The sequence below is a fragment of the Aspergillus undulatus genome (genome assembly GCF_047715775.1).
Source record: "Aspergillus undulatus strain CBS 261.88 unplaced genomic scaffold BDV17scaffold_89, whole genome shotgun sequence".
In the NCBI taxonomy this organism is placed as follows: Eukaryota; Fungi; Ascomycota; class Eurotiomycetes; order Eurotiales; family Aspergillaceae; genus Aspergillus; species Aspergillus undulatus.
In genome coordinates, this window is record NW_027396693.1 from 23,306 (window position 1) to 47,624 (window position 24,319).

Sequence of the window (24,319 nt, forward strand, 5' to 3'; positions counted from 1 at the left end):
GTGGGAGGCCGGGCTGGTCAAAAAGAAAGGGAGCGAGCGAGGGGGGAAACTGGAAAGAAAGCCTGTGCGGTGCGAGCAGGCGCGGCCGGTCGTGGACAGAAAGCCGATGGGCGATTTGGGGCGGATCGCTGGGTCGTCACAGTGAGGCGGCCTTGGTGAAAGAGGGGCTGTGGCCGGGAAGCACCGAGGGGGGCGGAATGTCCACGCACCAGCTGCAATAAGCACACGCCACCAATCATGGCCATCCCCGTCATTTCTGACTAACAGCGTGACCACGCTAGGCACAAGCGGGCTAGTCGCGTGTCCTCAGCTGTCCGGGCCTCGTCTCAAATTACGAATTAAATACCGACCGACAACAAAACAAAGCAGCAGCGCAGCCCACTGAAGCCCACCTTATCCCATCAACCCGGTTCAGCCGATGAACATATCAAATTTCAGTCTCGAGTTGCTGGGCAGAAAGCATGTGGCCGATGTGGTAGGCTGGCTTTTTCTCAAATAGAATTTGAGGCGCGCCGCATCAGTCACGTCTCTTTGTGAGTTATTCAGGGACCTGTCTATGCTAGCCGAGTTCTATAGTCGATAGAATGCCAACGAGTTTCAACTGCATACTCTGAGTAGATTCAGGAAAGCCAACAAAAAGCAGCCTACTTTTTGGAAACATCCTTGCCCCTTGACAGTAATATCCATCAAACCTCAAGACCAGCACATGCTTATTGGGTTTCCAGAGTCAACACAATCAATAAATTTGGAGGATCGCGATCTGTGGCTTCTTCCTCTTTTGGGCCTAGAGACATGAATCTTCAAGGTTAGGGCCGTTACCTGTTGAGTTTGATAGAAATAAGAACCCACTTTCCAAAGCATCCGGCGTCTCCATAGGAAATCTTATCTATCCCTGTCGAGACCCAGGACTGGATCACACCACACTTTGCGACTTGATTGCTCTATATATTAGTTAATAGAAACTAGCCGCAAATGGCATCTCGTCCACTGAATTGATCTGACGACACAGCGACGCGAAAACCTGGTTGTTGGTACGGATGCGGGGCCGGCCACATGATGATGACAGCGTTAATCCATCACGATTTAGATCCTGAAGAACAATTACAAGAGAAGAACTAGAGGCAGTCTACAGAGTAGTGGACTATGTACTCGAGTACTACTGTAGAAGACTAGAAGTAGAAGCAGTCTTAACACTGAGAAGGGATAACACAAGCTCACAGCCCTTTCATCTCGCCCCTCGTCAGACTCAGGCCCCTTTGCCCCTCCAACAAGGATGCCGGAGATGACCATCCATCATGATTCGTGTAATTGCTCCTTTCATTTCCACCCGCGGATTCTTTTTCTCTTCACCTCCCACGAACCTATGATGTCTCATTCTCGATATTTACCCTTCCCATTTCCTTTCCAGCACCTGCAGGCTGCATCATTCCTGATTATCGATCTTCATTTCTCAACCCCTTTCCTCCTTGGGTTCCTGGTCTGAGGATGTCAGGAAAGGGGGGCACAGCCAGAATGCTACTGCTGACCCCTCCTTCGGTTCCCCTCCCACCACACTTTGCGAGGCTGTCTGAGGTTTGACCAGAAGTTCTGGGCTGCGCGACCCCTCCGAACCCCTCCTGACGGACGACCCCTCCCATAATGGCACTCCCGTCAACTCTGCGACGACTCTGGAGTCTGGTGGAGTTTGTCCTTTTGTCGACTACTGGATCCGAGGCTACTGCACTGATGACCACCTCGAACCCGAGAGGGTGGGCCGTACCAACTTTTAGCCTCGTCACTCTCTTGAGCTCAACCGTTGTTCCAGACTCGCTTCCAGAGCAGATCGCTTCATATGAGAACCTCTAGCTCTGCTTCTAACAATACATTTGTTGAAACAGGATCTTTTTATCCAACGCGCCGACTGACTGTGCTTTGCTCCGCATAAAGAGAGAATACTCCGGTCTCTGTCCGCCACGGTAAAGGGAGCGAAAAGGGGCAGAACCAAACGTCCTGGAGATATGATCCCTCGAATCCCACGCTCAAGATCGTGGCTGACCGATACAAGGGACATCACTTTGTTGGCTTGCCGCTCGCAGGGCGAATGATGGATGAAAACCTTAGCGCCCCCAATTCCCGATCAGGACCCAGGACGCACAGCGATGGCCACGACAAGACACGAACCACCTCACTCCTACGACCGTATCTGCATACTCTTACTATTATCATTCTGCAGTGCTGCACCCTTCAGGTCTCCAGAGTATTGTGACGCCACTCTGCAGTATTTGACGGAGTATGCCGTCTAGTGTCGATTGGGCACGTAAAAATAACCTGCATTTGTCGGGTCAGATCCTTGTATACGCGTGAAAATTCGAGCCACTGCAGGTTGTGCGCCCAAAGCCTCTTGTCTCTTGAGTCTGAGGTCTCACCTCTTCTCTCTCGACTGTCGCGTCGAGTCAAGTGGGTGTTTTTTTTTTTTGATCCCTGTAGGCCGCTAGGACGGGTTAGTGCGCCGAAAAGTCCCGGTGAGTGTGGCACAGGCACAAGGTGGCTGTCTGAGACCGTGACACGGCCACCAGCCCAGCCTCAACTCGGAGACGCGCCTTCCTTCCGGGAGACAAGAGTCAAGCAGTCAGGTCATCTGACTATTGTCGACTTTCTCTCACCCCGCCTTCAATCAGTTGACCTCACATCACCCCTCTTTGAATGATATGGCCGTTGATGATTGAATCATCCTTGAAAGACTTGCAGTTGCAAACAGCAACAGACCTCTGACTCCATAGGTAGTCTAATCTACCGAGGTGGGGTGGGCCCACCTTCAATATGGCATCGAATCCACCCGCTCCGATCAGCGAGGGGTTACTCCGGAAACGCATATCATAACTTTGCCAGTTCTCTCTGGAAGACTGCACAACTGCGCATATTGTGACTAATTGCTTGTCTATCTTGTTGACCAATGCTGGAATCCGTACATCCAGTCTGCCACAAGACTCAATGATCCCTGAACCCAACCCAGGAACTGCTTGCACAGATCAGTAAAACCAGGATACCTCAAGTTCTGGCCCCATTGGCCTGCAAGGTGTCAATCCTATATCCACTCTTTATATGCAGGATTAGAACTTAGGTACTTTGCATCATCTTGACCGCTTTGATCTGCTGCGCTGAACGCGAGCGGTAAAAAGAGACTAAGGATTTGGCAGCTTTGAGAGCTTGTTAGTTCAAGTCTCGACTCTCGACCTCACAGGTCCAGCCTTTTCAATTTTGGATCCAAGATTTAACCATGATTGGGATCTTGTTTGTCGATCCACTTGCCGACCATGCAGCGGTCCGGCCCAGCCACTTCGTCCATACAATGAATATGGCACTTCGTAGAGCCCTAGAAAAGGACGTAAAGACACAGTTCTCTCTGGATGTCGCAAAGATTGTCTTGCTCTTATATTATTGACGACAAAGAAAGACGCTATCGTTGCAAGAACCATTACTATTGAAATCGTTTTGCAGGCCATGTATCAGCCCGATAGATCGGCGCACGGGGTGAAGAAGCGGACAATAGTGCGAAAATCCCCGTCCTTGCGATAAACGACAAAAGTACGTTCGCTTATCCATGATCGATCGTTTCCAGTTCCTTTGCGGTTGTGTTACGGTGACCTTTACGTGATTCGACGGGTCTCGCAAGCGACGATGTCTTGCTTGAGGGAGTTCATCAAAGCCTCAATAACCCGAGCAGGGATGGGAACTTCATATCTCCCTCCCACATCCGCCTTCTGCATTGATCCGTTGTGCTCCTTGCGTTTGACCGATGTATCGATCACCTCCCAAGTCGATCATTCCAAGCTCTTGAACTCCAGTGGTCTGGATAATGTGGATGATTCGTGGGATCAATTCGTTCTTTTGTCTTAAAACTTGGTCTCCACCAGATGCCGTTGCAGGGTCAGGAACATCTTCCCCGAGCCCAGCTCAACACTAGTGAACAACGGCATTTTCAAGTCGAAATAAACCGTCTTGGCTCCCCTTTCTGAACTTTGTCGCGGATGAAGCCATCCGCAGTTATTTCCACAGAGGCGGTAAGGAATCAGGTAACCGCGACGCGCCTTTCGTCCCCACTGTCACGACCAGTCCAAAGTGGAGAGCGCCGAGCGTTTGGAATTTCTCGAAGTCGGCAAGAGCACCTTGGAGTCAACTGTGAGTAGAGTCGGTGAGGCCTTGTCAACAATGCTAGGGCAGAGCATTCAAAGGATCGGACTGAGTCTCAGTTGGAGTTGACTTCCTGACCGCCTCTAACTCGAAGGGTGGAGGTCGTTTTGATCCAGACCGAACTGTCCAACTGTCACCGATACTCCGTCTGATAGCACGGGATGTGGTATACAACTGTACAACGACTATCAGCAAAGCGAGGTGGACAAACCTCGGACTGAGACCTGACCCGAGTTTTCCCGCGACATGTGAGCAGTAGTCGAATGCCTTCCAAAGAAGCAACGGGCTTCTTCGGGCTAGATCTGTATCAACTATGGTCAACATCAATTCAGGCGACATAAAGTTCTCGATGTGATTGTGATTGCCAAACTGAAGAAAGCCTACGGACTACTCGACCAACAAATCTGCTCCAATCTTGAACTGAACTGGCATGGCTATTTCCAAAGATTGCGCATGGCCGCAAGTTAGTGTTCTGAGTCCCATATTTAGGGCTGGTTGACGGACACCGAAAAAGCCGATGTGGACTTTTCTTCCCGGCTTTGTGCGTGGGCCTCGCTAGAGGCCTGGATTGAATCTGACAAAATTCTGCGCGTAGAGACGCGTCGCGACGCGCTTAGGTTGAACTCGACCTGCGTTCTACGGAGTTGTGGGAGTTGACGGAGCACTTGAACTCTGTAGTTGTACAAAGGTTTCATCTGCGGTCTGAGATCAAGGAGAACCATGGAAACCAAGCAGCACCATCTAACAAGAAACGTTTGTTCCATGGTTCGTTCCCGCATGAACAGGGCGATGATGGGCCTCTGCATCAGGTTTCCAAGGATAAGACAATCGGCGACTCCTACCAAAACATGTCCAATAATAATGGACACAAAGGTCGAGCACGCAAGTCATCTGGGTTCTCGGAACTCTCGAGTCAGTCTAAAAACAGTAGTCAACGGCCGTTATTTCCGAAGTATAACCCTCCAGCGCCCGGCGACCGCATCGAAAAGGGGTGCAAAGTCAGAACGGCCAACACCACCAAAATCCCAGCTCGCTGGTTCAGCAGGCACCAAAATTTGAGCACCATGGATGATTGGACCACCGAACCTTTCAGAAGGATTCTCGAAGTCTTCTGTAACCACCGGCGTTTACCCTTAACTTCTTAGCCAACGGCTTTCTCCCGGCATCGTGGAAAGGGGGGCCGTTGGCGAACTTTATCCTCGACGGCAAGTCAGCTTCAAGAACTGAAAAGGGGGAGGGGCCCTGCTGGTCCACTGGACTGCCGCCCGCGTTGGTGTTGGCGTTGCCCGGTCGTTTGGGTTTGACTTTGTCGACGATGATGATGAATCATGAAGATGAATGAATTCATCAAAGAGACTAACCTAAGGTCTGAGAATGAAGTCACAAATGCTTAAAATCAAGTTGTGATGCATCGAGTGTGCCTGCTCCAAGACAGCCAGCCCCTGATTGTCAGAGCAGATCAGTTGATCACTTCGGGTTGAGCGGCGATTTTCTGCATGAATGATGATAATATCACCAATGACCACGAGGATTCAGTGTTGGAGTACTCTGATCACTGCGCTCCTATCTCTTTGGCTCTTTGTTCGGTGCCCTCTGGCCTTTCATGCGCAATGCTGTATCGTATTGTAAGCACTTTGAGTTTGCGACTTTGCGCTGATAGTAGGGATGTGCTTGCTATTGTCTGACTCAGAGTCCAGAGGCCCGATAAAGGTAAAAGCAGCAACCCGGAGCCAGTACGACGCTACTATCAGTTCATAACTATTTCAAGCCAACTCTCGATAACAATAAACAACACTTCAGGCCGGCGCAAAATCTCGATGTATTGCAGCGCTGCATTGGCGCTTGATGCTTGTAGTCATCCTCGTCGCAACGGCGAAGGACACCGATTCCGATAAGGTGGGCGTCGCCGCTTTGATAGAGGGGTTGAGGGGTGTGATAGGTAGATAGACGGTTATGACAGTAATAACAGTAGCTTATCACCTCTATCTTCTCTCTAGGTCAGCGATAGTAGTTGTTTTCCCGTTTCGCTGGGCTTGCGCCCTAATGGCGTTCGACGTCCAGATTAGAAGGATATATACGTATCCACATATTGCAGCATCAGAGGCTTCAGGCAGTCCACCCCACGCCCACAACCCACCACGCAAAGTGCGAGAAGCACATTTACAATTTTGTAAAAGACAAGCACCGAGCACAGAATGTCGAATCCAATAGCCAACGCAAAGAATAATTCATACCAGACATACCGTGTATATAGTACACCAGCGGACCAGCATGTGTAGCATGTAAACAAGGTTACTAGCTAGATACCTACATATCAACAGCAGGACCTCTTATCGCCAGGCATTCCTGGGCAATAATGGAAAACAGTCAGACCGTCCAACTCGGTATCTATGCATGAGTACACCGAGCAAGGAACTGGGTAGTCTACGTAGTACGTACGGAGTGGGGGAGGTATCTATAGGTCCGACTTACCTGACTCTTCCCTACGGGGCTCGGTTGGGGGTGGGGGATGCAGATGCAGACACAGGCTGAGGTGGGTGCCTTGGTCTTGATCTTGACATACACTATCATTATTGTTCTGGTCATGAAGGTGATGGGGTGAGATCGGGCTTCTTGATATGTAGTGTGAATGTATGCTGGATTTCAAATTTTTGGTACACAGAGTATGGGGCAGTAGCATATCAGTAAGTGGTTTTTGTTCATTATTGGAGTGACCAACAGTGGGAGTCAAAGCTATATGGATGGTTGGGTAGGTCACGTTGGACGGACGCTACGTATCGAACTGGTCATCTATTCTCAGTTTTCGTGAATGCCTTCCCCGTGTCCGTGCAGCTCAAGCCTCCTCTCTTTGGATGTTTAGGATGTAGCTACATCAATCCAACGCAGCCCCGAGTCTGTACAGAAGCGCAAATGATGAAGACGAGGAGGCTCCTGGCTACTGATTGGAATAGAGAGGTGACCACCCTATGTACGAGTTGAGTCCTGATGCATATTAAATATGACGTGCAAAGCAAGGCCGGGGGCCAGGGAAGGGTCTCAGTAAATTGGAAGAACTCGCAACCAGCACTGCCTTAGTCGAGCTCAGTGACGGGCGCGCCGCTTCTGCTCCTTCTGCCTGGCACTGCCCTAACAGGTATTAAGGGGGGTGGAACAAGAGCAGCTGTGAACCGGGAAGAGTACAGCTAGCCATTGAAAAATCGCCTGACCAAAGTGTCGTTGCATAAAACCGATGTAAAAGGAAGAATCTGGGGTCAGTCCATGACTTGTTCAAAGCACCGAGGTCAAAGTTGCGTCTCTCAGGCTTGACAAGGATTTGACTTGGACAATTGGAAACAAGCCTGGATTCGAGATGTAGGCCAAGGTCTGCTGGGGATGCCTGAGATTGTTGATATAGCTCGGGAGCACTCGTTGAAGGGAACCGAGAGTAAGATCGAGCGTAGGCGAGACATATGAGTTGATTTCAAATGAAAATGCGTTCGCTTCCTGTGAATATGCTTTGTGTTCAAGGCTTCAGACGATTATGCCGGATTAATTGCGGGCTTGCGACGCGAGGGTTCAATAGCCGGACAGATGTTTAGCTGATATCTGGCGAAGCTCAGTTGACAGGACCTAATCCAAAGTCAGCACTAGATGCCTGAAAGTACAAATCGACAGTCACATGAAGGAGGTCAATATTCATCTGCCATTGAAGGTCGAAAGGGAATCAAGCAAGACATTCTCTTAGCTCTCTGAGTCCTTCTCATTGATCCTCAGGAAGTGTGTATACATCGCGCTGGCGGCCGCTTATCCTGAGAGCTTTAGGCAGGCCCCCGATGCCGCTGCTAGATTGGCAAGATGGGACGCGACGGCAGATTTCTGCGAAGGTTATGAAGAAACCAGGAACAACAAGCTGGAACCTGATGAATGGTCTTGTTAGCTAAGCGAGAACGCTCGTCGAATATGCTCAAGACATCATTCGGCCAGGCTAACTCAAGCGAGAGGCCTTGACAGGTAGAAGGCAGATTCATTGCTGTGGCGTTGTGGATCGAAGTCTCCAGATAAACCCAGAGTACTCTGTAGGACACTGTGCTTAGGGCTTATCCTGGCGCCGCTACCAATCGATCTGTGCTGCGAAGGCAGATTCTCTTCGCCACTCTGGACAAAATCGATGCATACCTTTCATGCATGCTGATGGCGTATGAGGTATCGACTGCTTCGGCGCAGCAGATGTGACAGCCGCCCAAGAAGCAAGTACTCGGTTTTCTGTTTCACAGGAAGTCTGCCTCAACCAAGAATGCAACGGGCTTGGTTCGTCCACAGAGGATAGAAGGCCCGAGCCTGAACCCTGATTAAGGTTGGCGGACACATCTCCGGAGACCAAGATAGTCTGAGCCCCTGTTCCTGATCGACTCCGGTGCCGAGGAGCCGTAAAGCGCGGAACTGACTGTGAGACTAAATGCCGGGTAAATTTAGGGTTGGACCTAGAGTACCAATTGTATGCACCGACAAGGATTCTAGGCTGGAGGATTTGTCGCTGGTTGGTGGATGAAGTGTCGGATGCTTGGAAATAGTGCAGGTGGAAACCCAACGTCTCATCGGTCTCGATTATTTCTCAACCGCCATTGGCGATGGCGGGGAGAAATGATGGCATGGTTTCCAGAAGCTGGTAGCATATTGGCGAGATTATCGTCGAGGCAAGGATAACGCTCCTGGTGAGGTGCTTGGACGTCAATGCTCTGAAAGCCCGGGTATGCGGAGTACATGGTGTCGCCTGACCTGGCAAGTTGCGGCTTTGTCAGAGCCTCAAAAACAGGGGAGACCTTGCACCTTGCACCATTTCGAAGTCGAAGTACTCGAAGGAAAGTTGGGAGCTCGATGACTTGCGTGTTGGCGTCAAGCACACGGACGTACAGCTTGACACTGACACTCGCAGGTCCCGCGGCGATGGCTGAAGGCTTCAGCCTAACGGATCCCTCCGTTTGCCGCATGTGAGCGATCTACTTTTATCTTTGGCCTATAATCTAGAGTAATCGGTGGCTTTGTCGCATCACACTTGTAATTGACGTAGCATGAGTAACATTGACAGAGCGGGATATTTCTTGCCGCAGCATCGTCCGACTCAGTGTATGTAGGGTCACGGTTGGTGCCCCCACTGGGACCTTTCCCATGGAGATGCTTCGTACAACAGGATCGGCAAGCAGGATCGCTATCCAGGTCTCAGGTTTGGGGAAACAATTAACTACCCTTTCAAGGCAGCGGAGGATGCGCAGCGGCCGAACGGATCAGGATCAGGATCAGCGTTCTTGCATCGAAAAGGCATCAAGCAACGCTCGGTACCGGTAGAAAGGACGGTCTTGGAAAACGGAGCAGGAGACACTGGACAGTCGAGACTCGCTGAGTCAGACAATGTCTCCAGGAACCTTTGAAAGGTGCGGAGAACCTGTGTCATGATATGCCGCGGATTCTGGCGCAGCGAATAAGAGCGGGCCCGGTTAATCAATTTCATTGAATAGCACCGCAGTAGAAAGGCTCTAGTTGCTGGTCAGCGACTATCATGTCACTAACCGTACGGTTGGAAATTCTCGACCGTTGACAAGGCCTTTTAGCTTGCAACGGCTAAGATCCTCGCATGAGCCATTTCCGCCGACAACAACTGCCGTAGGAATCGATAGCACCAAATACACAGGCAGGTATCATTGTTGTATACTCTCCGTGGGTAAGACGGGTCCCTTCGATCTCGAATCTGAAACTCTGTGTGGGTAGGGCTCGTGCTGGGGCTGGGAAGCACTGTTCAATCGGAGGCCGAGAGTACGTAAGTGCTGGCCCATGCATGCTCGGAAATGCGCACCCGGCAAGGTACGAGGGAACCCAGAGCTGTGGTATCGAGATCATTAGGATAGGAGTGATAAAGGAAGCTGCGGTGGTGGCAAAGAGACAGCTCAGCGCCAGTGGACTGGTAGAGGAAGAGTGGCAGCTGGTCCACTGAGAGCCAAGAAAGAAGAGCAGCGCCCGAAGAGTCCAAAGAAGCGTGCAGGCTGGAGGTGGGAGCTGACCGTGTAATATTACCGACACCCCCGTACCGGTACTGTCAGGGCGGCACCCACTCAGGCTACTCAGTGGCAGTTCCGTGCCTCGTCCCAGTCCCAGTCCCAGTCCCCCAGTGCCAGTGTCCACTCTCTCACCATCGACACCCATTGAACGCTGGTCCCTAAAACCCTCCCTGAGTCCTGGCTCTCCCTTTCCATCTCTGCCCGTCGCTCTGCCGTCCTCTCTGAACCTCCTCTCTGAACCTCCTCTCTGAACCTCCTCTCCTTCTCCCTGACGAGGCGACATCCTGCCACCTTTTGATCACGCTCTCGACCAGTTTGCCTCATTTCACCCGTCGCTCTTTTTGGTAGCCCACCTCCGACCCCCAACTCCCCGTTACCGCCCCTCCCCTCTTCAACCGCTCCAACCACTTCAACCATCAATACCACGGTCGGTTGCCTGCCTCGACATGAGCAACGTCTTTCGTTGAGCTCGTCCAGCCCCTAGCCGCAAGGGACGCAGCAGTTCTCGATTGCCCTAAACCACATTCTTTCATCCATCCTACCTCGATTTCGCTAGTCGCTGCAGCCATCCGATGTACGCAACTCGCGTCCACGATTCATTGGCTGTTGACCCGGGATCAGCATCCATGAACAAGACAAAGGCCTTCGTAACCGCTTTCGAGTGCCCCGAGAAGCCGATGACTACCAATCTGGCCGCCCCGAGAAGCCGGAGCCGTGGAGGCAGTTTGTCGTTTTCCCAGAGAGACGTCGTCCCCGAGCACTCCCCGAAGAGACATATACCACCCATGAAGTCACCTAGTCCGGAGCCCGCGCCCGCACTTTTTGTGCGGGCCATGTATGATTATGACGCCGATGATCACACAAGTTTGAGTTTTCGACGAGGTGATATCATTCAGGTGCTCAACCAGCTCGAGACCGGCTGGTGGGATGGTGTTATCAACGGTAACGTCCGGGGCTGGTTTCCCAGTAATTACTGCGCAGTGATTACCGATTTACGAGAAGTTGAAGAACACGTATCGCATGTTCATCATGATGGAGACCTGAGCGCGGACTCGGGTGCTGGTGAAGATTTTGAGGAGCACGATGATGATGTAGACTCCGCTGGTAATCCTCGTGATTCGCAACCTATTCTACCAATCGAAGGAATGGATCCGCCCACTCAACAAGAAGAGGCGGCTTTCTGGATTCCTCAAGCAACTCCAGATGGTCGTCTCTTCTATTTCAACACCCTTACCGGTTACAGCACCATGGAGCTCCCTTTCGAAAATCCATCGGTCAACGACAATGGGCCTTACGATCGCAACAACTTCTTTGTGCCTGATCAGACTCGACCTCCGCCAGAGTTGATGGCTCGTGGCTTTGAGCGAGATGAAGATGACTACGACGGCTCTGCCTCAGAGGCTGAGGGCGAGTCTCTCATGCTTGCTTCTCACGACTCAATGTCCCGTCGTCGCCAGTCATTCATAGACGGTGTATCTCCAGCCACGTCCATGGATTCTCTGCAGCCTCCGTCTGCAAAATCGATGGAGGGAAAGAGTCCCCTTGGACGGGACTCTCACAAGCTCTACGGTTCTGCAGGTGCGGAAAGCAACACATCAATCTCGGAGCCAATGCACAGGCCTTCTGTTTCGTCCGCAGTTTCCCAGCGTTTCATTGACGACCATACATCAACACCCATTACCTGGCCATTACTTGTGGACAATATGTCTCAGGCGGTGGAGATCTACCGCCAAACGTTGCTAAGCGGCGATCGTGCAGAGTACGTGAGGAAGGCCGAGGATATCTCCGACCACCTTCGCATGCTTTTGGCGGCTGGCTCTGACACCACGGATAACCATTCTGGAAACCCTTCCATAATTTCCAGCAATAAGCCTCTGTACCAACACTTTAGGGATATGATGTCTAAGTTCTCGAAGTTGGTCCTTTCCTCGCATATGGCTGCAGCCGACTGGCCGGGTGTAGATGCCGTTCACAAGTGTCTCCAAGAAGTCGACGGTGTCATGCAGGGTGTCTATGGTTATGTCGAAGTTGCGAGGCAACAACGTGGCGAATACATCCGTCGAGTTGTTCCCGGATTCGTGATGGGTAGCTCCTCAGGTGGTTCTTGGCAGAACAACGGTGTTTCACTTACTGATTCTGGCCCGACTTCGTTCTTGGATCAGGATGCAGATTTGCGACCCGAACCGACCGTGCCTCTCGAGCCGAATGTTCTGGACCATATCGATGTTCTTCGAAGGTCCTTTGTTGGAACCATTCGCCGAGTCGAGGAGCGATTGACGCTCAACAAGAGAAAGATTGTTACTGTTGCAGAACATGAGGAGATCGGCGAGTTGATTGCCGCAGCGGCTGTTAAGGTGGTTGAGCAGTTCCGCCCGTGGATTTCCGCTGTCGAATCGATAAATTTGGGACCTCTGGGAACCAGCTTCCAAAATCCTCAGCTCGTTGACTTCAGCTCGCAGAAGCAACGTGTTTATGATGCGATAGCAGACTTTGTTCTCAGCTGTCAGGCCGTTTCGGCGCCGCTTGGTGACGAATGGGCCGAACTGCGCGGCGACTCACTTGATGATCGCTTGAATGCTGTGCGGGGCGTTTCCCGACAACTCGAAAACTACGTCTCTCAAATCGGATTTTCTCTTTCTCTACTCCTCGAACAAGTCCCTGAGACAACAAACATCCGTAGCGAGAGCCGCATCGGTGGAGAGAACGATGTTTATACAGGCGGCTTGCACAGTCGGAGTGAGTCGCGGTCGACCGAAGTTGGCATATCAACGCACCCGCTTGAGGGAGCACCGGAGAAGGTGCGCCGTAACATGGATAAAGCCCAGAGATTTTTCGGGCAAGCTCCGCCGGCTGCAATTACAAGGGAGCCTATTCGAGACATTGCGCGTGAGCCCGAAGAGACACCCTGGTATTTGAAGATGGACCACGAAGGCGAAGTGTTCTACGACACTAAGAATGATATCCTAGCTTTGAAGTGCGGCACCTTAGCCGGACTAGTAGAGCACTTGACTCGCCATGACAAGCCCGATATGTCTTTTAACAGCACCTTCCTCCTCACTTATCGTTCCTTTACAACGGCCGGGGAGCTCTTCGAGATGATCATGCAACGGTTCAACATACAGCCGCCATTTGGCTTAAATGCCGATGAGATGCAGATGTGGGTCGACCGAAAACAGAAGCCTATTCGCTTCCGTGTGGTCAACATCTTGAAGACCTGGTTCGAGAACTACTGGATGGAGCCAAATGATGAGTCGCACATGCAGCTTCTTGAGCGCGCACACTCATTCACCAAAGATTCTATTGCGACCACTAAGACCCCAGGCTCAACTCAGCTTCTGGCAGTCATTGAGCAGCGTCTCCGAGGCCAGGATACTACCGTCAAACGACTTGTTCCCACACAAGCAACCCCTGCCCCGACTCCCATCATCCCCAAGAACATGAAGAAACTGAAGTTTTTGGACATCGACTCTACAGAGTTTGCTCGCCAGCTCACAATTATCGAATCCCGCCTATACTCCAAAATCCGGCCTACGGAGTGTCTGAACAAGACCTGGCAGAAGAAAGTCGGACCCGAGGAGCCAGAACCTGCTGCTAACGTTAAGGCTCTTATCTTGCACTCTAACCAGCTTACCAATTGGGTCGCTGAGATGATTCTCAATCAGAGCGACGTCAAGAAGCGAGTTGTTGTTATCAAACATTTCGTCAACGTTGCGGATGTATGCATCCTCACATCCTCTTAAGAATATTGTCACTGATGTTTACTAGAAATGCCGCGCTCTGAACAACTTCTCTACGCTCACTTCGATTATCTCAGCCCTTGGAACGGCGCCCATTCATCGGCTCTCCCGGACATGGGCTCAAGTTAGTGGACGTACATCTGCCATTCTGGAACAAATGCGCAGGCTCATGGCGAGTACGAAGAACTTTGGCGAGTACCGTGAAGCTCTTCATCTCGCCAACCCGCCCTGCATTCCTTTCTTTGGTACGCACCCTCAAACCTTGACGAAGACATTAGGGGATTTGGTGTCAGTTGAAGCTAACCATTTTGATGTAGGTGTGTACCTTACAGATTTGACGTTCATTGAGGACGGTATTCCATCTCTTACGCCCTCCGAGTTGATCAATTTCAACAAACGCACGAAAACGGCGGAGGTCATTCGTGACATCCAACAATACCAGAATTCGCCATACCTCCTGACCCCTGTGACCGAATTACAAGAGTATATTCTTAGTAACTTACAGGGGGCTGGCGACGTGCACGACATGTACGATCGAAGCTTGGAAGTGGAGCCACGAGAACGAGAAGACGAGAAAATTGCGAGGTACGCCACCGGTGGTAGAGATATGAGTGCCCTGACCTTTGGGACCCTGCTCATGTCATCCCGATAACCCCCTTGCTTGCCGCCTTTCCGCCTTTCCCCCAATTCCTTGTCATCGCACCCAGTGTCATGTTGGTTCTATTTTCTTGGCGATACCCACACTTCTTTTGTTTCTCTTTCACAAATACCCATTCATGGAGGATTCTGGATTGAGTTGAAGACTGACGATTCCTCTTTTTGCACCGTAGACTTCTCTCTGAGTCGGGATTCCTGTAGGGCGCCAAACTCGGTTTGCGTGACACGGGGCGACTCCGTCGACTTTGACTGGACGAGAAGGCGTCGAAATCGGACAGCCGAATGACTTGACGATACGGACAGCCTATCACATCACCCAGCAGCACCCGATGCCACGAGTGGCTTTCCCGCTCTGATCCGGGCGTTTACATCATGTCGAAGCACTGCAGCTCTGCGCATAGGGCGGCTTCTAGAGTACATTCCATCAATCGCATGGTGTCGATCGATTCCGAAAATCCGTTGGCATCGAGTCACCGTCGGGGCCCCACCTGGGCAGATCGCAGGCCGTGACGCCGGCGAATCCGTTTCTGCCCCAAATTGGGTGACATCAACGGTCTAGCCACGTGCTTGGGCTGTCACTTCTGATCGTGTGAGGTTACATTCCGCAGTGTACCATTTGCATCTCGCTCTTCGTGCTCGCCTGGCGGAGAAGCTCCATTCGTGCGCCCCTGCTCGAATGTGATGGGATACCAATGTCCTACTTCCACCTTATTCTCATCTTATCGACCATACATACCCAACGACCTTGCCACCCACGGGGGTACCATTCCTTCAACTCTCTTCTTCTCCTCACCTCAGCCTCAACGGCCCCATTTTCTTACCTACTCTCATCCTATCTTCCCCCTGGATATGTTCACGTCCCACGTTACGCGGTGTACACAGTGGTCTGATTTATCTTCTCTTCTTGTAAAACTCTTGCCGGCTTTTCCAGCCAGTACACTGCTGCCTGCTCTTTTTTCCTTTCGACTGTCATGACGCGCAGTCCATTTTACCTTACGCCTTGATAATGATTGTTACGACGCAAGATACCTAGTGCTTACATGCGCTGTCTTTGCTCAAGCTTAAGACATCTTTTTTGTGCAATTTGTTCGCTTCGCTGTTCTATATACATTACCTTGTATAAGTTTGGTATATTTGGGGTTGAATTTTTGCCTACACTTGATACTTTATTCATCAAGAAATTGCGTAGATTCAAAGCCTAGGTAGAGTAAACCATCGAACCTCCTAGACCAATGGCTGTATTGCTGAGGCATCCAGGCAACAAGGCATCAGAGGTCCATCTCTTCATTGGCTTCTTCTACTGTTTCTTCCCAAATACCATTTCTCAAACATCAGCAAGATGCCGCCGGTACTGGACCACCTCCCCCTTGAGATTCTACATATGGTACTGGCTCATTTGGGCATTGAGTGCCGCGACACGGACAAATTAGAACCGCCAGATGCCCACTTTCGCTATTCTCAGCAGAAGCGCGACCAGCCATCTTGGTACTCCTTAAGACTACAGCCGCTTCTCTCCCTTTGTCTGGTCTCCAAGCGCTTGTGCAACGTCATTCAACCTATTTTGTACCGTGAATTTATGCTTGGGTATGGCGACTCGTGGCGCTCAGAGCTTTATACATAGGACGGCCGGCTTCTTTCGTTCTTGCGAACAGTCGCTCGGCGACGAGACCCGGCTGGGTTCGTGAAGAGGATTCATATACTGCTATATTGCCGCATCTGCTCCAAGATTCTCGCGAGGCCTTGGAAAAGGAGGAGAGAGACCGTCGGAAGATGTTAAGAAACGGAGGACACGGGGTCGGACGCCGGATGAGGAGGTTCTGCTTCCACCTGACGTTGATATGGGTACTTGCTACTGAGCTACCGTTTCTGAGCAGCCACAGCCAGAATTGAGGCAGTAGTATATTCTGGTAGAGGAGACTCGTGACACTCCCGCGAAGTTGCCGTTGCATTAAGAATCAAAAGCCCGAGCGACTATCAGCCAAAGACTTAATTACTCTTTTGATGCGACACTACCAAAGCTAGAACATTGCAGCCTTTTCTTTGGTCCAGATTTCTGATTGCTGTTCACTCTGCAACCCTATCGGCCGCCGGAATCTCACAACTGCCGGCGCTGCGAACTATAAATCTTTCGGTGCTACGCACTGCTGAGAGACGTTTCGATCTTGACTGCAATGCTGCCCGGGCTCTCCTTGAAGTTTCTCCATGCGTTGAAACGCTTAACCTCCATAAGTGCTATATAGGGACTCGGCAACAGGCCGCGTTACCTTCTCTGCCGAGTCTCAAGCATATTTGAACCACGTCCAGTTGCCTTAATGAGCAAGGCCTTAAAAACATAATTCTTGTAACAGTCTATGCAGCTTCACGTACGAGGCGGGAGTCCACTTCGACAATGGTGGATCAGAAGAAGGACGATGGGACTGCAGCGATCATTTCCAGCTCCGCAATGTTGCAAGATATCTCAGCCGCCACCGCAAAACACTCGAATCAGTCACTGCATAATGATCTCCGGCACCGGGGAGGAGGGGACCCGGTCACCACCCCAACGAGCTCATTCAGCTTTCGAGCGCTTACTACTGCCCTGAAACACCTCTTTCTCAACCTGGACGAGTTCCACAGCAGGTTTTTCATGCATCGTCGGATGGTTGATGACTCTCCTTAGTCCAAATTCTCCCTTCCGGTGTTAACTCCCTACACCTTGCTGGGCGTATAGGCGAGGACCTTCCGCGGCTGGAAAAGGGTCTGCTTGGTGTTGGCGAGGCTGCTGTCAAAGGACAATTCCAGAACCTGAAGGAGGTGAGTGAGATGGGACAGAAAAGCTAAACTGAATGCAGGTGCGGAAGACGCCGTGAGGTCTCTGCTTGCCGACGCCGGGGGCGACTTTGCTTGCATACGACAGCTGGCCGGAAAACCAGGTGGTGACTTTTGAGGAATTCTATCTACTATCTAATGCTTAAAACCACTCTCGCCCATATATATTATAAATAAATAATAATATTATTGTCTTGCGATGATAGTCCCGTCCACATCAGGGTTTCTTTTCAAGAGCAACTTTTCTGTTTGACTGATTGATTCTCCAAAAAAAAAAAATTTGATAAAAATATGGATGACAAGAGTGGGATTCGAACCCACGATCTTTCGAACTAGTGTGGTGAGTGACATCGGGAATTACCCGGTTCTTTCGAACATATGCCTACTGAGGGGGGTGTTAGTGGCTGGGATCGGCAGAAAAGGTGAACGGGATCACATACAAACTAGCGCCTTAACCACTCGGCCATCTTGCCTTTTTGCCTTCGGCAAGTTGGTCATATAGCTCTATGTAATGGATAAATCCATGATTAGCGTAAGTCATTTTATTATTGCTTGCAATATTCAGTTGCTATTAACTCAGGCAATGTGCTACTCACCTACGGTTTCGGCCGATAGCATAACTACTAGCAACAAGAACCCAGGCTTGTCCCATGGATACTTCTGATCGGGAATCTACTGTATGTCTTGATCCAATACCGCAAGTAGCAGTGGGCGTCAGTAACTACAAGGAAGGGCGGAGTCAAGCTTTAGGTCGTGTCATCGTTTGCATTAAGTTTTTGATTAGATCATTGACTCATGCTAAGGGCCTGCCGTCGTCTTGCCGTTCCCGCCAATATCTTGGAAGAGCTGCATTTTCACTTCTGCGGCTAGCAGTCCCTTTACTTCTTCTGATACAATTCGCTGGCCGTCTTTAACAGCCCGCTCCAGTTGTTGATCTTTGATCTGTGTAGGGGCTCCGCCACGGGATGAGTTGGTTTCAATCCCCCGGGCTACCCGGCGGGTTTTCTGGCTGAGATCTAGCATCTGCTTGCTCCCGTAATCGCGGGTGGTGAATAGTGGGCTTTGGCTGAGGGTGGCGACCCAGTATTTATTCCAGAGGAGGTTGAGGATTTCTGTGTCGAGCGCGCTCTTGAAGAGGGAGACCTCGAGGGAGTAGTAGTGGGATGCATGGGCACCGAAATCTTCTGCTTTGTTGAGCGGGACGGTCTGATACTCGTCTTCTTCCTGCTCCTCCTTGGGCGGCTTGTAATCCTTTGGGAATGTCCTGAATGCGCCGATATCTACCTTGCCTGCGGATATGGTACGCTCGGGATCAATGACCACAGCAACAAACGGCCCGCTGAGCTGTTGCATATCTTGCGTTGAGACATCAATTCCCGAGAGCCAGCATCCGTAGCCAGGATGACTGTGGTACCACCCCACCGCGTTCTCCATCCTCCCTGCATCGCGGCATGCCTGGAGATACGATACCATGTATTCATTCGCTTCGTCTTGCGCATTGACTCGAGTTTCTGTACCTTCAACGGGGAGACGGAAGGCATCTGTTACGACGAATGTATGAGGGAGGATATAGCCTTGCATTAGACCCATGACTTCCAGGGAGCCTCCGGAGCGAGCATGCATGACCATTTTCAGTAGCGCGACTGCGGATATGCGAACTGATTTAAAATAGTGTGGATCTTTGGACCACGGACGGGCGTCGCTGAGGGCTCTGTGTGTTTTCTCATCGTATCGGTATAGAGCATCTCGCTGGGGGTCGACGAGGGTAACGGCATTTTCTAGCTCTGAGCTAAAGTCAGGTATTGCTTATGTTATAGCCTTCGGGGATGCAGTCTGTATACTAACCCCAGGACAGCTGAGCAGCTTGCATGATGTGTGAGAGGTGGGGAAGTAAGCTCCCCAGGCAGATGAATGGCAGACGTTTGCAAAGAACCAACAAACAGGTTATGCAATTGGTGAAGCTATAAGGTTAATCGAATGATCAATCAGCAGGCTCGTCCAGCGATAGTCGCAATGAAATTGTGTTGAACTGGTTGACACTTGATGCATTGAAGGAAGCAAGTTGCGGAGAAGTCACCAAGGCGGTGGAGATAATACCGGCAGAAGCGGGCGGGACAGAGCTGAGTCATCGGTTGCTGGAGAAACGGCGATCGATCAACAGGAGATCTTGATTTGCTCAGCTCCTCAACACCGAAGGAAACAATACTCCTCCTATATTGTGCCCTCTGGCCCTTGCCTCCACTCCTTTGCTGTCACTGTTTGTCGTGCATATAAGCTCTGCGGGTCCATCATTCCGGAGTTTGTTTTCGCACTCGATTTGTGGTGTCGCGTGGCATTCAGTTTGTTGATATCCTCTCAGGCGCATTGCCGCGCAGTTCTTACATGACTGTCAACTGTCCGTTTCTCGGAGAATATCGTTGATTCTGAATTTATTTGTCCTGACAACTTTCGTTCTCTTCCCCTACTCTGGGGGATCGAGTCTCAATGGCCGTCGATACAAGCTACCTGACCACTCAGGTCAATAATATTGTCAGTCAGCTTCATGGGATCTTCGACGAGATTGGCATTCCCAACCATGAGCGCGAGTCGCGAGAAGCAGAGGTGTGTTTTCAAAATGTTAGGCCATGTATGCACCGGCACTGACTATCAAATACAGCTCTTCAGCGCACTGTCGGAAACACTTAATAACCACTTGAAGCTGGTCGACGAGTAAGTACTGATTTGGGATGACAGAGTGCGTTGTTAAACCAGGCTGACTCCTATGCAGTGAGAAAAATGAGATAACGGAAGAAGCGCACAAACTCATCAACGCGATTCAACAAATGGAGGAGTCATTGGTCGACGAAAAGGCCAATGGCCAGTATAGCCTCGACCACAATGACCTCCGTGTTACTTTCCCTTTGAATCGCTGCATCTCATTCCTTCGAGAACAGCACAGCGCAGTCAGCAAGATGCACCGGCAGCGGTTCGAACAGGTCAAGAGTATGCTATTCCTGTATCCTTTCGCTGAATATCACTGTGCTAACTACCTTTAGAATTGGTCGAAGCCCTCGAGTCATATTCCTCCCACCTTGAATCCTCATTCGTTACCATAGAGCTTCCCCCTACAGCACCCGGTTCGTCGGTTGCGCCCAGCTTCGACCTCTCACCGACATACGTGACAGCGCTTGACAACGAATTTACCAGAGTATATGAAGAATACCACCGGCGGGTTGAACTTGTTACGACAACATGTGAGGAGATTATCAAGCTTTGGGCTGAGCTTGGAACCCCTCAAGTGCAGACCGATTCTAGTATTGTCCAGCACTATCGCGAATCTCCTGAGCAGCTCGGACTTCACGAGTCGGACCTGACCGGCTTGCTTGCAAGAAGGGAGAAACTTTTAGACGAAAAGAGAGGCCGGGAGCGCAAGCTGAAAGAACTCAAAAATGCTGTGGAGGGACTGTGGGAACGCTTCGGTGTCGAGGAATGTGACAGGAAGGCTTTCCTCGCCGCGAACCGTGGCTGCGGGCTCCGAACGATAAACGAATTTGAAGAAGAGCTTTCCCGCCTCAATGAGCTGAAAAGCCAGAACCTACACTTGTTCGTGGAGGATGCACGTTGCCGCCTCCAGGAGCTTTGGGACAGCCTATATTTCTCGGAAGAAGACATGCTGGATTTCACCCCGGCATTCTCTGATGTTTACAGCGATGCTCTGCTGGAGGCTCATGAGGCTGAGATCGCGCGCCTGGAGACTCTCAAAGAACAACGTGCACCGACCCTGCAGTTGATTGACAAACATCGAAGCCTTATCGCTGAGCGTGAGGCTTTGAATACCTCAAGCCAGGATGCGTCCCGTCTTATGGCGCGCGGTAACAGAGGAGAAAAAAGGGACCCTGGAAAGCTGCTCAGGGAGGAGAAGATGAGAAAGAGAATCGCCAAGGAGCTGCCCAAGGTCGAGACTGACCTTAGGAGAGAGCTGGAGAACTTCGAGGACGAATACGGGCGGCCATTCCTCGTCCATGGAGAAAGATACCTCGATGAACTTGCTAAGGTCGTCGCAAAGCCTCCCCCGCGCTCCAAAACCCCTTCCGCTGCGCCATCTAGTACCACGAAGCGCAACGCTCCTCCATCTCGCCCCGGCAGTTCTATGAGAGGGCCTCCTCCGCCCCGGTCTAGTACGAAAACACCAACTGGAGGTCAGCCAACCAAGTACAACACTGTCGGACCTTCTAGATCAGGGGCCAGGTCGCCAACCAAGATCCCTGGGCGGGTTCCCCTGGGGAATATGCCACATGGAAACAACTCTCCTGACCGCCGTGGCCCGGGCACATACTCTTCTAGTACCGTGAACGGCAAGCTACCCTCGTCTCGCGCTCCGCCTCCGAGGATGAGAGCCCTTACCGCAACTGACAAGGAAGATCGAGGAAACTACTTTTTTGAGCCTCCTCGCTGCGCTAGCGCCATGTCCAATTCATTCGTGCGGCCAGTTAGCCCTGAGGATGTCTATGATGACCGCCAGCGTTCCTTCATGAGCTCTTCAATATTCTCTCAACGGTCGACCGGATTCTCTCAATCGTCTCAATCCTCTGCTTCATCCGTCTCTCTCAAGTCGTCCCTGCAAGGACAATACCCACGACCCAACCCATACCTGCAGCACGCGCCACCACCTCCGGCGCCTAGACAGGTGTCCAACACCTCTACGGTCGATACGGTGACGACGGGATCAGAGAACTGGGAAACATTTGATGATGGGTCGGAGTCTGATGGTGAATTTACTGAAGCCTACTATGCCAAGCTCCGCGCTGCCCATGGGAAACGCTTAGCAGATGACCACCAGCAGTCGAAATCTCTCGCAGGGAAAAAAGCGAAGGGTATCCGAAGCGTCAGCCCGGAGGAGCCGATTGGGAGGAATATGGTACAAGTGGCTGGAAGCGACAATGGTTGGACCGATGACCTGGAGGCGTACTAAAAGTTTCCCACCGCATTCGACTTTCCTTACTACTCCGACACATTATGCTCTCCGTACATGGCCGTTCACTCTCTCAAGGACGCGATTATGAGACCATCTGACTTTGATGACTCTATGACCTGACCACGGTCGATCTATATTCACACCAGCGCGGTTAATGGATGATCCCTTTGGCTTTATGCATGCCACTGCCAGCCCCACCCATAGCGCAGGACCAGCCTTGCAGCTTAATTTTCTATGTTCAATTCTGGATCCCTATTCGACACCTTTATCTGGACACCTGTCTAGGCCACTGTCCTTACAGTATCACACGCAGCTTCCGATGACCCGCCTGGATCTTTGCGACACCGAGTCAAAACCACGCACTATACGGAAACGCTGTTGTCTTGTATCATGTTTTGGCCTGTATGCTTGAATAATGCTGCGTCCCTTTATGTGATTTAATACCGTTTCTGCTTATTTTTGAGACCCCTTTATGATTTCTGGCGAGGATCTGTTTGGTTGATTCCCTTTTGTCTTGCGCTAGCCGCAAGTCCGCTTTTGCTTATTTGTTTGATATCAGCAAGCGTATATTGATTTGAGCTCGGTTGAGAATTGAATATATTTCGGTCTTTGCTTCTCTCCTCGCCGTTGTAGTTCCCATGGTTCGTAGTGGTCAGATCAATCATGATATGGCAGATCATCATAGACCTGAGCCTCTCTCCTAACAAGCTCTTTTCATTGGCGCAGATGCTTTGTTGCCTGCCGCCATGTTTACTAACACGATGCAACGTCGCTCCTTATCTTTGCGTCTCGCGCTCCTGAAATTAAAATCGACTAAATGTTCCCCTTTATCTGCATTCGTATTCTCAGTTGCAAGTTTCTCCTCACAGACCTTACGTGAGACATCCATAACAAAATGCGCTTTACATCTATCCTAGCTCTCGCGCTCCCCTTCACCCTCGCCACGTCCAGCATCGTCGTCCTGAAAGACCAGGATGAACTAGCCAGTGGCGGCGGCGTTGGAGGCCATCACGGCGCGCGCGCCGGCGGTGGAGGAGGAGGGGGAGGGGGAGGAGACGACGACGGCCGCGGCGCTTGTCTTCGCTCCTGTTTCCCGGATAAGCCTGCCTGCCCTAAGAACATGGTAAGTCTGGAGTCTTTCCAACCTTATTTTTGTTCGTAATATACGTTGTGGTAGAAGAGGGCTAATTGGAATACAAAACAGGACCCTTATAAGCTGGTATAGATCAACCTTCCTATAACATACCCACCCACCTCTTCTTTTCTAACCCTTTATTTTCATCACCCCCTTGCCCCAATGGGTACCCTACTCACTCCTCTACTGTAGGGCGACTGCTGGTCTTGCTGCCTGAAGCAACGATCTCAACCTCAGCCTCCCCATCGCACCGTGATTGAGATCGACGTCGAACTCGACGATAGCGACGATTTTGCCGATGGGGATCGGATGTATCTTGCTTAGGTTGGCTACATATATACATGCCTGAACTAGTTAGTCCTGTCCTCAATACCCCAGCCAAAAGCATTGCGGCCCCTGCCAAAGCAAACCAAACCTAACAATGCCTGATTACATCTATCCAGAAAACTGCCATCTCCAACCGGGCAAAGAACGCTGTTCTGGAATGGATGCTGTAGGGGTTGTTGTCTAGATGGTGCCGGTCTGTTCTGGGACAGCTGGTGGTTTGGTACAGGTACAGGTACAGGTACAGGGGTTTGGTGGTCGGTTTAAGTGTTACATACCTACTCCCTTACCTAGTAGCTATTTCTTCGGAGATTCGCCGTGGCGATGTCGACGAGGCAGCTAAACTCGACGGGACTGTTAAACATCACGATTGTCTCCTAGTTGAGGCCAACATGAATCCAAACAAGTTTGACTGTTTATGTATACCGTCGTAGCGGTAGTATATACGTATTTAAAGCTTCCAACGAGATTAAGCTGGACAGTATGAGGACTGTCAGACCCCGCG

At 51.0% G+C, this 24,319-nt stretch overlaps 5 protein-coding genes across 5 annotated transcripts; 3 read left to right on the plus strand and 2 right to left on the minus strand.

Annotated features, from left to right (window-relative positions):
- Window positions 1-9,451: 9,451 nt before the first annotated feature.
- On the minus strand, window positions 9,452-10,627 carry BDV17DRAFT_237837 (uncharacterized protein). The gene has a single exon (XM_073755892.1). The coding sequence runs from the start codon at window positions 10,480-10,482 to the stop codon at window positions 9,766-9,768; it is 717 nt and encodes a 238-aa protein (XP_073610314.1). The 5' UTR covers window positions 10,483-10,627; the 3' UTR covers window positions 9,452-9,765.
- A 198-nt stretch (window positions 10,628-10,825) lies between these two features.
- Window positions 10,826-14,588, plus strand: BDV17DRAFT_296318 (putative cell division control protein Cdc25; the record flags this gene model as incomplete). The annotated part of the gene is made up of 3 exons (XM_073763267.1): window positions 10,826-13,915; window positions 13,965-14,181; window positions 14,254-14,588. 3 exons carry the CDS (start codon window positions 10,826-10,828, stop codon window positions 14,586-14,588), a joined length of 3,642 nt encoding a protein of 1,213 aa, XP_073610315.1.
- Window positions 14,589-17,942: 3,354 nt separating this feature from the next.
- On the minus strand, window positions 17,943-19,482 carry BDV17DRAFT_276938 (Mov34/MPN/PAD-1 family protein). Its single transcript, XM_073759387.1, has 2 exons — window positions 19,247-19,482; window positions 17,943-19,185 (listed from the first exon to the last, which is right to left on the minus strand). Exons 1-2 carry the CDS (start codon window positions 19,269-19,271, stop codon window positions 18,200-18,202), a joined length of 1,011 nt encoding a protein of 336 aa, XP_073610316.1. The 5' UTR covers window positions 19,272-19,482; the 3' UTR covers window positions 17,943-18,199.
- Window positions 19,483-19,885: 403 nt separating this feature from the next.
- On the plus strand, window positions 19,886-22,352 carry BDV17DRAFT_296320 (putative microtubule associated protein (Ase1); the record flags this gene model as incomplete). The annotated part of the gene is made up of 4 exons (XM_073763268.1): window positions 19,886-20,002; window positions 20,058-20,110; window positions 20,169-20,383; window positions 20,437-22,352. 4 exons carry the CDS (start codon window positions 19,886-19,888, stop codon window positions 22,350-22,352), a joined length of 2,301 nt encoding a protein of 766 aa, XP_073610317.1.
- An 824-nt stretch (window positions 22,353-23,176) lies between these two features.
- On the plus strand, window positions 23,177-24,231 carry BDV17DRAFT_276941 (uncharacterized protein). The gene is made up of 3 exons (XM_073759388.1): window positions 23,177-23,478; window positions 23,560-23,574; window positions 23,683-24,231. The coding sequence occupies exons 1-3, from the start codon at window positions 23,251-23,253 to the stop codon at window positions 23,812-23,814; spliced, it is 375 nt and encodes a 124-aa protein (XP_073610318.1). The 5' UTR covers window positions 23,177-23,250; the 3' UTR covers window positions 23,815-24,231.
- Window positions 24,232-24,319: the final 88 nt, after the last annotated feature.